We start from the raw sequence: 12616 nt of genomic DNA, 5'->3' as shown, positions 1-12616 counted from the left end.
TTGTTATATAGTATCTTTTTCTTTTCCAACACCGTTTATCCTCCCATGCCCTCTTCCACCCCTCCTTCCCCCTTCCCCCTGCAGTCACCACACTGTTGGCCATGTCCATGAGTTTTTTCTCTTTTTTTTTCTTTTTTGCTCAATCCCTCCATCCTTCAACACTCTCCCTCACCAGAGCTGTCAGCCTGCTCTCTATGAGTCAGTCTCTATTTTTTGTATTAGTTCAGTCTGTTCATTAAATTCCACATATGAGTGAAATCACACCTGTTAACACCTTCTCTCATGAGGAATCTTGGTCTGTAGTCTTTTGGCTTGTCAGCCGCTGTTTGGTTTTGCTCTCTGAGCAATGCTAGCCTCATGGAGTTGGGAAGACCGCGTGAGCTGGAAAGTATTTACTCTTCTTCAATTTTCTGGAAGAGTTTGTGCAGAATTAATATTACTTATTCCTTAAGTGTTCCATGGAATTCATCAAGGAAGTTATTTGGGCCTGAAGTTTCCTTTGCAGGAAGATTTTCAACTACAAATTCAACTTCTTTAATAGATAGAGGGCTCTTCAAGTTACCTATTTCTTCTTGAGTTAGATGTCTTTCAGACAATTTGTCTACAGTAAACACTTTCCAACTCCTGAGTTCTTCCCAACTCCATGGGCTAGCATTGCCCAGATATCAAAACCAAACAGGAGCCCAGCCGGTGTGGCTCAGTGGTTAAGCATTGACCTATGAACCAGGCTGTCATGGTTCCATTCCTGGTCAGGACACATGCCCGGGTTGTGGGCTTGATCCCCAGTAGAAGGCAGCAGATCAATGATTCTCACTCATCAGTGATATTTCTATTCCCCTCTCCCTCTCTCTTCCTCTCTCTGGAGTAATAATAATAAAAATAAAACACACACAGAAACCCCAACAGGAGGTGACAAGAAGAGAAGACCGCAGACCAAGGTTCCTCATGAGGAAGGTGCTGGTGTGTGACTCGGCTGAGTAAGGAGAGGCAGCGCCTGACGACAGGGCTGGCTGGGAGGAAAGGGGGAGCTGTGAAGGTGCTGTCTGCTCAGGTGGACATTTCAAACAAGCAAAATGTCTATTTTGGATAAAAACATTTTATCCAAAAATATGAGTTCGGTGGAGAGTGAGCTGTCCCAGACTTTAGAGCAACCGTGCCCAGTGGTGGAGACAGTCACTGTGGTGCCCCCAGTGGGCATAGCTAGTGCAGCTCAGGAACTGGATCTTTAATGGTATTTAATTACGCATGATTTAAATACTTCGTGTTTCTAGAAGCTACATGGATTGGATAACATATCTAGAGGAACATGCCTTCAGAGAGCCCATGCGTGTCTCACTGAGGGCACTGTCTGTGCTTCCTGTCCCAGTCTGGTCTTTGATGCCATTATTGGGGGACTGAGATCTCAGGCTTCTACTCTTCCTCTGAGGACAACACCAGCTGTGCTCTAGACCAGTGGTCGGCAAACTGCGGCTTGCGAGCCACATGCGGCTCTTTGGCCCCTTGAGTGTGGCTCTTCCACAAAATACCACATGTGGGCACATGTGGCTCACGAGCCACAGTTTGCCGACCACTGCTCTAGATGGTGCACCGAGCTCATCAGCAGATCTAACTGTCCTGGAGTAGAACATATCAGCACACACATCCAGGCTCTTGTTCAGTGATTTACTTATGGAGGTGCGAGGAGCGAAGAAGAAATCGCTGGCACTCTGGCCTCTTCTCCCAACCCTTGAACCCAAGGCTGAGAATGGTCCCAGCTCCCACCCTTCCCCAGGGCAGCCATGGATAAATGATTGCTGGACAGCAGTTATCTTGCTGCTGAGTTGTTACCAAATTGTTCTGAGAAAGAGGAGAGAAAGGAATAGTTAAGTGGTAACATCATCTTTGGGCATCAGGCGAATGAATCACCAAACATGACCTTCCGAGTCCCAGCAGGCCTTTCCTCTGCTTCTGTGGCCAGAAGTGCCGCTCCTCACTCTTCCAACCACCTCTGCGGGGGGAGGCCTGTCGGAAAATCCTCGAATAACAACTCCAGAAACAACCATTCTTGCAGTTAGTATTTGCTGAAAAGAACAAGGTTATATTTATTTTTTTTATTCAAAAAATGTTTGTCTAAAATTTCTAAGCGTGTTTGAAGCTAAATCTATTTGGCCATCTCCTAACTCTCCTTTTCCTTTGTTTGCTGGTGAGATAGTCCAGAAAGTCCTCTGTGAGTGGCAGTGTGTTGAGGTGAGGCAGAGGAGGCATCTTGTCTGACTTCACGCTGTCCCAGCAGCTCTCACCTGCTTCACAGGGCTGCGGGGCTGGGGTCTTGCATAGGCATGGAGCCCGCGGAGCACAGAGCGTGCTGGCGGAGGAAGCCACACCGCCCTGCCTGAGAGAGGGAGAGTGCTGAGTGCTCAGAACTGAGACGTCTCAGGGTGGAAAGTAGTGGAAGATGAGGTTTAAAACTGGTCCTGTGGGGGCCAGCGGATGGAAAATGTGTGAAAGGAGCAGAAAACTAGGCTGTGAAGGAAGTCCATGTAGGCCAGTGGTTTCTAAGTCTATCGCAGGGACGCTGTGGTTCTGTGAGCGGTGGCTGGCAGTTCCATAAATAACAAAAATAGCTGTAGCCAGACTCGCAGAGGCCTGTGGGCACAGAGGTCATTTTCTTTATTTGCCACAATTAAAGTCACCTTAGCTCATGCACCTTCGTTTCCATCTGCTGCCAGGAAAACCATCTTCCAATTCAGTGGCTTAGGCTCCACGGTTACTTCACTCCTTGGGGTAGCAGCACATCATTCAAAATTCTTCCCTCTCCAGACACCTTTTGTCTCCGGAGGGTCACTGGCGCTCTCCCGGGGCGGGGGCGGTGGGGGTGGGGGCGGGGAGGAGAGGGCATGGGCAAGACCTCCAGTGCTCTGGCTTGATGGTGGGTGAGCTGTGCCGCCTCCCGCACACCTTCCAGGTCCACAAATAGCTGCCACCCGCCCCTGCCGCTCTGAGTGGGAAACACTGACTTCGCATCACACACCTTGTTCTTGTTCACCATCTCCCCCAGCAGTGGGCATCCCCCCCGCGATGTCCGGGTGTCACTCACTTGACTCTGAGCGTGGAGACCAGCGCAGTGAGTCCTGTACTGAGGCGCCCCTGAGGCAGCCTGGCCAAGGGCGCGGATCTCGTCCCTCCGGACAGCAGCTGGGGGAGAGCTGGTCGTGGGAACTTCCTTACACAGCTTGTCATAGGCTGTTTCTCAAACAAGACGAGGTTATTGAGCTTGTCCCGCACTTGGCCTTGGGACCACTTCTCCTTTTGGCCTTGCCCCCCGACTTGCTCATGGGGTTTCTGCCGTTCTTGGCCGACTTTCCAGAATCTTTCTTCTTACTGTCATCCTTGGGGCACTGCAGGCTCAGAGAGCTGGTGCAGCTGCTGCTGCGCCGAGATGTGGGCCCGGGAGCCCAGCACACACTCTTCTGAGTGCGGGGAATTAGGGGACAGAGCCTGTGCTCCCAGGGGACGGGACATGGTGCTCCCGCGTGAACACTTTCGAGACAGCAGTCCTTCTGAGTGCCCTGCCACACAGGCCACACGGGCACAGGCCACACAGGCCACACAGGCCACACGGGCACAGGCCACACAGGCAACACAGGCCACACAGGCCACACAGGCCACACGGGCACAGGCCACACAGGCCACACAGGCACAGGCCACACAGGCCACACAGGCCACACGGGGCACAGACCACAGAGAGCACAGGGCACACAGGACACACAGGGCACACAGGGCTCACAGGGCACACAGGGCACACAGGACACACAGGGCTCACAGGGCACACAGGGCACACAGGACACACAGGACACACAGGGCACACAGGGCTCACAGGGCACACAGGGCACACAGGACACACAGGACACACAGGGCACACAGGGCTCACAGGACACACAGGGCACACAGGACACACAGGGCTCACAGGGCACACAGGGCACACAGGACACACAGGGCTCACAGGACACACAGGGCACACAGGACACACAGGGCACACAGGGCACACAGGGCACACAGGACACACAGGGCACACAGGACACACAGGGCACACAGGGCACACAGGGCACACAGGACACACAGGGCACACAGGGCACACAGGACACACAGGGCTCACAGGACACACAGGACACACAGGGCACACAGGGCTCACAGGGCACACAGGGCACACAGGACACACAGGGCTCACAGGGCACACAGGACACACAGGGCACACAGGGCACACAGGGCACACAGGACACACAGGGCTCACAGGGCACACAGGGCACACAGGACACACAGGACACACAGGGCACACAGGGCTCACAGGGCACACAGGGCACACAGGACACACAGGGCTCACAGGGCACACAGGGCACACAGGACACACAGGGCTCACAGGACACACAGGGCACACAGGACACACAGGGCACACAGGGCACACAGGGCACACAGGACACACAGGGCACACAGGGCACACAGGACACACAGGGCACACAGGGCTCACAGGGCACACAGGGCACACAGGACACACAGGGCACACAGGGCACACAGGACACACAGGGCACACAGGGCACACAGGGCTCACAGGGCACACAGGGCACACAGGACACACAGGGCACAGGGCACACAGGGCTCACAGGGCACACAGGACTCACAGGGCACAGGGCACACAGGACACACAGGGCACACAGGACACACAGGGCACAGGGCACACAGGGCACACAGGGCTCACAGGCCACATAGGCCCCGCAGGCCACAGTTATGTCCTGTTTCTCAGGTCATTGGTCAGGCTGCTCAGGTCACTGTGAGATGTCGGGGGCATTGCTAGGTTTTCCTCCTCAAAGTCGGACCTGCTCTGAGCAGCTTGACAGGTAAGAGAGACTGACCACCCTCAGGGAGCATGGCTGCCCTGCAGGAAGGTGCCCGGCATGGCAGACCGTCCAGTCTTCCCAACGGTGCATCCTGCGGGGAGGGCAGCGAGGAAGACGCGCTCCACCAGGCCCCCCAAGCCTTCAGAGGTGCTTTCTGCTCCCACACGTTCTTGTCAGACGCCTCTGCCTGTCGCCCTGTGGGGTGTGTTTCTCACTGAAGCACACACTGGCATTTGGAGCACCGGTGTGGTGCTGAGTGGAGCAGAGAGTGAAGTAGGAGGGACAGCCATTCCGCAGGGGGTGAGCAAGGCAGCTGGACCCCGGAGGTGCCAAGGAAAGGGGACAGGGAGGGGTGGTGGTAGAGAAGGGAAAGCCGTCTGCACACTGAGGGAGGGGGAGGAAGCCCAGGGCTGCCAGAGGAGAGTGGTTATAGGTGAGAAGGGAAGGTCTTCAAACCTGTTCCCACTCGCGTGTGTGAGAGCCCACCTGGGTCTATGTGTTATCAGGGAACTTGGGGTAGGAGTGGGTGGGAGGTGCTAGAATGTAAAGGAAAAGAAAAGGAAAGTATAACTTCACTTCCACATCATTGCACAAGTCAATTTTTCTCTCTACTTGCTAACAACCTTCACTACACAAGTGGTGGAACCCATCTATGCTCCCCAGCATGTGGTGCCTGGCCTGGGGCTGCAGCGTGGGGCCGGCCGCCCATCGTGGACGCAGTGCTGAAGGAGCTCAGGTGGAGGCTGGGGAAGGGCTCTGCCGGGGGCTGTGAGAACAGCTGCCCACAGCCTGGCTGGTAGTGGAACCGCCGGGGAGTTTCCCAAATGTGCCTCAGCCCCCGGATTCAGATATGGCTGATCTGGGTGTCCGAGGTCAGGTCTCCCCGGGCTCCCAATTTGTAGACAGGTTGCGAGAACCAGCACCCTAAAGAGAGGGAACTTCTGACGAATTCTCATAGTATTATGTCACCTGTTCCCCTGAGAAAGAGGACTCATGCAAGCTCTGGAACCAGATAAAACAAATGGGGAATTGTAATAGGCCAAAAGGCATATTAGGCTCCGGATTATTGCTGCTTGCTCCTTTGTGCAGGTGAGGGGGCTATGGAAGGATGGGGCAGGGAGACAGCCCGGAGGGTAGCAGGCAAGGCTGCTGAGCTGTGGCAGGAAGCAATCATTCACTCTGTGCCTCCTGGGAAGAGGGCCCAGGAGCCCCCAAGGCAGGCCAGCTGCAGCTGCTTGCTGGCGCTGGCCTGGCAGCAGAGTGGAGGGGAGAGCAAGGCGGCGCTCCTGGCGGTTGGCCTGGGCCTGCTGCAGGGCGCCTGTCCTCCCCACCTGCGTGGGGTTAGAGGTGTGCTCCCAGCCATTCATTGCATCTCTCTGAGTGAGAGCTCATTTGCAAAATCAGTCCCTGGACTAAGTGGGTTTTAAGCTTAACAGAATAGTACATCTGGCCAAGAAGCCCGGCCTCAAGACTGTGGCGCCGGTAAGGGGCTGTGCCATCGGTAAGGGGCTGTGCCATCAGCTGCATGACAATCAACAGTTATCAGGGCTCCAGAGTCGGATCTGCTGCGCGCTGTTTACAGTAATTGCTCATGGGATCTCTCCCGTCACTCCGTGAGGTGGGAGCTGTTATGATCCCTTTTCACGGAAGAGGAAACCGGGTGTAAAGAAATTAGCGACTTGTCGGAGTTCACAGTCAGCCAGACAGGGCTGGGGCCAGCAGCGTGGGCCTCCGCGAGCTCAGGCTCAGGGCCTGGCAGCTGGGGGGCAGCACAATCCCACAATCCCGAGGTTAAGGTGAGGAGTCCCCGCGCACTTCGGGCGGTACCACCGGCCGCCCAGGACCGCAGCCTCCCGGCGTCCTGGCGCCCGAGGGCCGCAGGGGGCGGGCGGGGGCGGGGGCGGCCGGAAAGGGGGTGAGGCTGGGGCGCCCGGCCAGCTCCCTCCCGTCCGTCGCGGGGCCTCGCAGTCTCCGCCCTCCGCCCGCCCCCGCGCCGCGGGCTGGAGCCGGAGCCGCGCCCGCAGTCCTGCCGTCCCGTCCCCGCGCAGGGCGGGCGCTGCTTGCGCTGCCGACGGCTGGGAACGCGGCGGCACAGGAGGGATCGTGCCACCGAGGAGGGCGCCGCCGACGCGCGGGAATGTGACAGCCCTGCGCCGCCCCGCGCGCCCTCGCTCGGCTCCCGGGGAGCCCGGCGGGCGGGCCGCCACCCGCAGGTCCCGAGGGGCCGCCCAGGTAGGAGAGGCTGGGGTGGGCGGGCGGCCCGGTGGGGCGGCGCGAGGCGGACACCTGCGCGAGTCCTCAGCGCGCAGCAGGCTCCTTTCTCAGACACCCTGGTCTCTGCGAGTGTGGGGCGGGCGGGGCGGTTCATCCGTGGGGTTCCTGCTTGTTTCTGTTCCTGTTCGGAGCAGGATAAGGTTGTTGGATCCCTTGAAGGCGTGCCTTGCCGGTGTCTGCACAGCTGTTCTAGGTGTGTGCGCAGGTGGTGTGTGTGTGTGTGTGTGTGTGTGTGTGTGTGTAAGTTGCTTCCAGGCCTTGTAATCCGGCCAAGTTCAACTGGTTTAGGAGTGTCCCTCGTAGGGGTAGGGGTTCAGGAGTTTAGCTCCTAAGGGTGTAGGCTCAGAAGGTCCGGCTCCCAGACAGGGCAGGGATGAAGGCCCTGCGCGCAGGGGGCGGGCCACTGTGGAGCCTCCCGGTCAAGGGTGACCCTGGGGGTAGCTACGGACTCCAAGAGGGCACTCCTTCCAACAGGCGTGCCCAACACCTTACGGTGTGTGCGGTCCTTTCCGCTGATTCTCGCACCCTTCCCCAGTCCGAGGGGTGCTGTCACCCGCCTCTCACATCAGAGCAAGCAGCTTGGCCACGTGCTGTGCTGCCCGCGGAGCTGGAGCCCGAGCCCGAGCCGGCGCCGGCGCCCTGGGCTCCAAGCCCCGAGCCTTCTCCAAGGCGTGATGGCGCCAGGTCCCTCCCAGCCGGGAGGGAGGAATGTTGCTGAGCCGGTGCGAATTCCAGTTCCTGCCCCGCTGTCCGAGTGCTTCCCGGGGACTGGGGTGCTGGTCTGATGGCACCTCCCGGTGGTAGTTGTAGCTCCAGCGCTTAGACGCGGAGCGAGGAGCGAGGGCCATGATGTGCGCGGGAAAGGTCAGCTGGGCTCATGCACCGCGCGGGGGATGCCTGGCGCCGGGTGGGGTCGGCTTCTGGAAGGCGGACGTCAGGACGACGCTCCTTGCCTGTGAGGAACTCGGAGAGGCAGGCTGCTGGGAGCTTGGGCACCCTTTTTCCTCTCTACGTTACTATGCAGCTGTGGGGACTTTTTCCTCCCTTGACTCCTTTAATTTCTTATTTATTTAATATCCTATTTATGATTTCACTTAATATTCTATATGCATGGCCTGTATTATGGTGTGTGCTACACAAAGGGGGGCTTTGGGATGAGGATCTGGTGGGAGGAGGTGCGGACCCCTGGCTTATGTCCTCTCATTGGCTAGCTGACACGCTGCCCCTGTGGAGCAGCCCCTGTCCTCCGCTCTTGGGGGGCCTCCCTGTGGCCTCAGAAAGGGTAATTGACCTGGATTCTCACATGACCAAACCCCTCATTTCTAACAGGCCCTGCTGAGCCTGGTGTGGCATGCTGTGCACAGGCTTTCTTTATGGCTTTGAGCAAGTAGCATCTTTTGAGTCAGTCCTTTCCTCTTGGTGAACCATTTCTGATGGTACATCTATTCACATATTTACCTAACAAGTGGGACTATCTGCCACGCGCCAGGTGCTGTTTGAAGTGCTGAGGAGAGCAGGCGGCTCAGGTGGATCGAAACCGTGCCCTCTGATGGCCACTGTGCGCCTCCAGCTCGAGGAGGACACTGGGGGGCCTAGCTACAGACACGGAGAAGAGTGCTATGAAATGTGCCCCTGTGGGCAGGATGGGGCCCGCTGGCTGCTCACAGCCGGACGCTGCTCTGCTCCTGCAGTGGGGAGACGGGAGGGCGGTGGGCAGGGACACAGCGCCTGCGTTCCCTAAAGAATGGCAGGGACTTGAGCTAGACTTTGAGGCTTGGACCAGGCAGATGGGATGCAGCAGGGGGAGGTGGGTGCACGCCTGGGGGCAGGTGGAGGTGCTGTGGAGAGAATGTCCTCAGGGGCATGTCTGTTCTCAAAGTGGCAAAGCTGGACAATTGCAGTGAAACTACACAGCCTTGGGGGTAGGGAGATGCAGAGATTATGATAAGGATGCTCGCTACATGACGGATGTGCCACTTTCAAGGACGGGACTCACTGGCAGGGCCAGCCCTCATTCCATCGGCTGCTGTCCTCGGGCGTCGGTTCGTCTTCCTCTTTCGAGGCTTATGTGGCCTGGCTGGGTCTGCACTGCTGGCTCTCGGGGCCCAGAAGTGTGGCTGTAGCTTCTGGCCGAGGCACCTGGGAACACAGAGGGCCCTGGCACCAGAGATCCCACCATGTGTCAAAGGGGCCTGGAGTTCCTCCCACCCCTGGTTGCCTCACACCTTCAGATTCTGCACCATCTCTTCTTTTCATGCATGTGGCAGAATAATGGAGGCAGTTTTTTTGTTCCTACCTGTTCTGGAAAGGACATATAAGATGCCATAAGTTAAAAATAGGATACAATAGAAACTAGAGCAGAGACAATGTGGAGCCGAGTGTAGAAATGAATCAGTCGTCCCCCACCCACGGCCTTACCTCCACGGTTTCAGTTACCCATGATCAACCGCAGTCTGGAAATATTAAATGAAAAGTTCCAGAAATAAGTTGTGAATTGTACGCTGCTCTGAGAAGCGTGATGAAATCACACACCATCCCACTCGTCCTGCCGGGACGTGAATCACGTTTTAGTCCAGCGTCTCCACGCTGTGGACACTCCCGTCCGCCCGTCACTTTGCAGTGTCGCAGTGCATGGGCTCAGGTCACCCTATTTACCTTAATGACACCCCAAAGTACAAGAGTGTGGTGCTGGCAATTGGATATGCCAAAGGGGAGCCCTACAGTCCTCCCCTCAAGGGAGAAGGTGCGTATATATAGAAAAACACCTAATCAATAGAGGGTTTGCTGCTGTCCCAGGCTTCAGGCTCCACTGGGGTCTTGGAAGGTACCCCGGTGGGTAAGGGAGAACTACTGTGAAATGTGAACCTCACTGTACTGTACATTTATAAAGTTGCCACATGGGGCTGCATATGTGGAGGTGAGCCTGGTGCCTGCACCTTGGCATTCAGATTTACCAGGACTGGACCTGGAGAAACAGCTCTGCATGCTCAGGGGCATGCCCGTGACTCTAGCCCCAAGGTGAGTCTAGCATGATGCCCGGGCTGGTAGCACTGATGCCCGTGTGCAGGCAGTGGAGAAGGCGCCTGGTGGCCATGGTTGTCTGTGTTTTCCAGCAGGAAGAGAAGTGCTGGGAAGTGAGAGCATTCCTAGCGCAGAGAGGAGCAGGACCTTCCCGAGGGCCCTGCTGACGATCGAGTTTGAGGCTGTTGCTTGTGGTGACTCCCAGTGAAGTGGAGTTTGGTGACGCATCTGAGCTGGATCAGGCGCTGGGTTCAGCAGGTGGGGTCGCAGCACCTGGGCTCTGCACACCTGGCTTTCCAGACTGGGACTCACGGAGCCCTGCAGTGCCGCCGGGCTGCCTGCTGAGACCCACATGAGTGCCATCACCTCGTTCGCAGCCCAATACCCCTTTATGCCAATGTTTTAAAACACCCTTTTAAAACTCCTGAAGTAGTATAATAAAACTTACCTACAGCATAGCTTCCAAATAATCAATATAGGAGCGAGATGTAAAGGTAACCTGTATTAAAATTGTATATTTTGGTGTGTGGATGTTTGGGCAGAGCCAGCTGGAACCCCATGAGAACAGCCAGTGCCTCTGTGGACTGACCGGGCTGGCCCAGAAGCAGCCGCCACTGCATCTGAGCGGACCAGTCCTGAGACCCAGGGCCACGGAGTGATGGGCAACTCTCGGTCAAGGTCTCACTGGTAGTCAAAGGCCAGCCTCTCAGTGGTCACAGTGGCTGCACTGCTGGGGAACTGAGTCTGTATGACACGCGTGCCAACAATGCATGTATTTTTACGTTAGTGTGGGAAGGCGTCAGGTGCTGGGCTCAGAAATGAAAAGTGACACTTTCTGTCGGCACGAATGGCTGTGTAGTGCCTGGCAGCCACGCAGGGTGCAGGGCAAGTCTTTCTTGGGCAGAACTGCCTTCCCTTGTTCTGGAAATCTGGCACCCCCGGCTCCCGGCGCTGCGGCATTATTGTGAGCACCCGAACCAGGGGCGCTTCCCGCCAGCTCCATACGCTCCCTCTGGGGCACACTGCCCTGAGAACCACTGCTGGGCTGGGACCCGGGAGGGAGTGCAGCAGAGAGCACCTGCCCGGGAAGCAGGGCACTGGGTGCGAGCCCCAGGCGCACCCATGCGAACTGTCCAAGGAGCTGGAAAATGCCAATACAAACTAGAACGCTGCGGCCGTGTGCAGGGGACTTTACGGGTGGAAGTGGTTTATATTCTGAAAGGATATTGCTGGTGTATGCAGTTGTCCCAGTTAGTGGCATTGCACACTTAAGATGTGTTGTGTGTTTACTATATGCATATTTTACCTCGATAACAAACCCACAGAAATGAAAGCAATGACATTGTTTTGGAGAAAGCCTGGTCCTCTGAGACTCTACCTGTAGACCCCTGCCCCGCCTGATGGAGGCCGTGTTCGGGGATGGTGCACGGTCAGCTCTGTGACAAGTCCACAGCAGGACTGTCCCCGCCTTTTCCGACGTGGGCCTGGAGTTGCGCTGGAGGCTGGGAGAAGCTGGAGGGCAGGCAGAGCAACTGCAAAGGGCGGGAGACACGATACCAGGACCATCTCGTCTCGGGTCCGCTTCCTGTTGTCCAGCAGCCCTAGGAGGTTTGAAGGGGCAACATGGGGAGCTGTTGAACTCCCGACCAGGGCCAGGAGGCTGTGGCGAGCCCACTCCTGTCTGCAGCCTCCAGTGCTTACTTTCCCCTGTGCCCTTCAAACCCCTGTGAAGCGCCAGTGTGGTGGGCGGGCCTCTTCATAGCTGCACACTTACATCTCCTAGCAACCCCCAAAAGCTCTGGCCGTCTCTGCTTTATCTTCACGTCCTGTGATGATTAAAGAGTGTCCTTGGCCTCATTTGTCCGAGTAAATAAATCGCATAAATCTACTGGGAGCTGGGCTTTGGCCCCACCTGCTGATCGGAGGACTGCAAGCTTTCGTTGTTTCTCGGGATTTCCGAGTTTTGGAGATGTGCGTGTTTCTGTGTTGTGTGTTTACTATATGCATATTTTACCTTGATAATAAGCCCAGTGGTGGGTAGGTTTGCTCACTCATAGCTCTCGGGGGAACATTTGTGAAAGCTGTGTTGGCCGCACAGCTGTTGATTAGGGTGTCTGTGTGTGGAGGAGCATATGTCACTCATATGTGCTAGTGGGAACAGACATGTCACAGCTGGAGACTCCTCTGGGGTCACTGCCATGTTCTCCTTCATCCTGGAGCCTCCATAGTGGTGAGGGGAGGCGCTCTGCCTGGCTGGCCCCATGGGAGGGAGTCTGTGGGACCCGGTGCTTCCGTTCCTCTTGTGCGGAGGAGAGAGAGGACAAGGGCAGTGCCTCTCAGATGTTCCCGCCAAAGGACTCTTCCTGGGTAATGAAGAGCAGCCCTCAGCTGTGCGGTCAGAGCCTCCCTTTCAGAGCTGTTGCTTTGCTGCCTCGTGTTTTATCTCCTGA

General features: G+C 56.7%; 1 protein-coding gene across 3 annotated transcripts in view; it reads left to right on the top strand.

The window, feature by feature from the left end:
- The window catches only part of IL1R1 (interleukin 1 receptor type 1), a 67901-nt gene that overhangs the window by 10273 nt on the left and 45012 nt on the right, over window positions 1–12616 (top strand). The window contains exon 1 of one of the 3 annotated variants that reach the window (XM_070429778.1): window positions 7023–7103. The exons of 1 other annotated variant lie outside the window; for it this stretch is intronic. Coding sequence is in view for 1 of the 2 variants with exons in the window: in XM_070429777.1 (XP_070285878.1) it covers window positions 7995–8009 (15 nt within the window). In the remaining variant the exon portion in view is untranslated. Of the gene's footprint in view, window positions 1–7022; window positions 7104–7994; window positions 8010–12616 lie in introns of those variants that run through there. One more of the 3 variants, XM_070429777.1, reaches the window with a different exon arrangement.

Source organism: Myotis yumanensis, unplaced genomic scaffold, assembly GCF_028538775.1.
Source record: "Myotis yumanensis isolate MYYU_CA2020_CCGP unplaced genomic scaffold, mMyoYum1.0.hap1 SCAF_11, whole genome shotgun sequence".
In the NCBI taxonomy this organism is placed as follows: Eukaryota; Metazoa; Chordata; class Mammalia; order Chiroptera; family Vespertilionidae; genus Myotis; species Myotis yumanensis.
The sequence above is the reverse complement of the archived record's forward strand: the minus strand, read 5'-3'. Positions and strand labels throughout refer to the sequence as shown.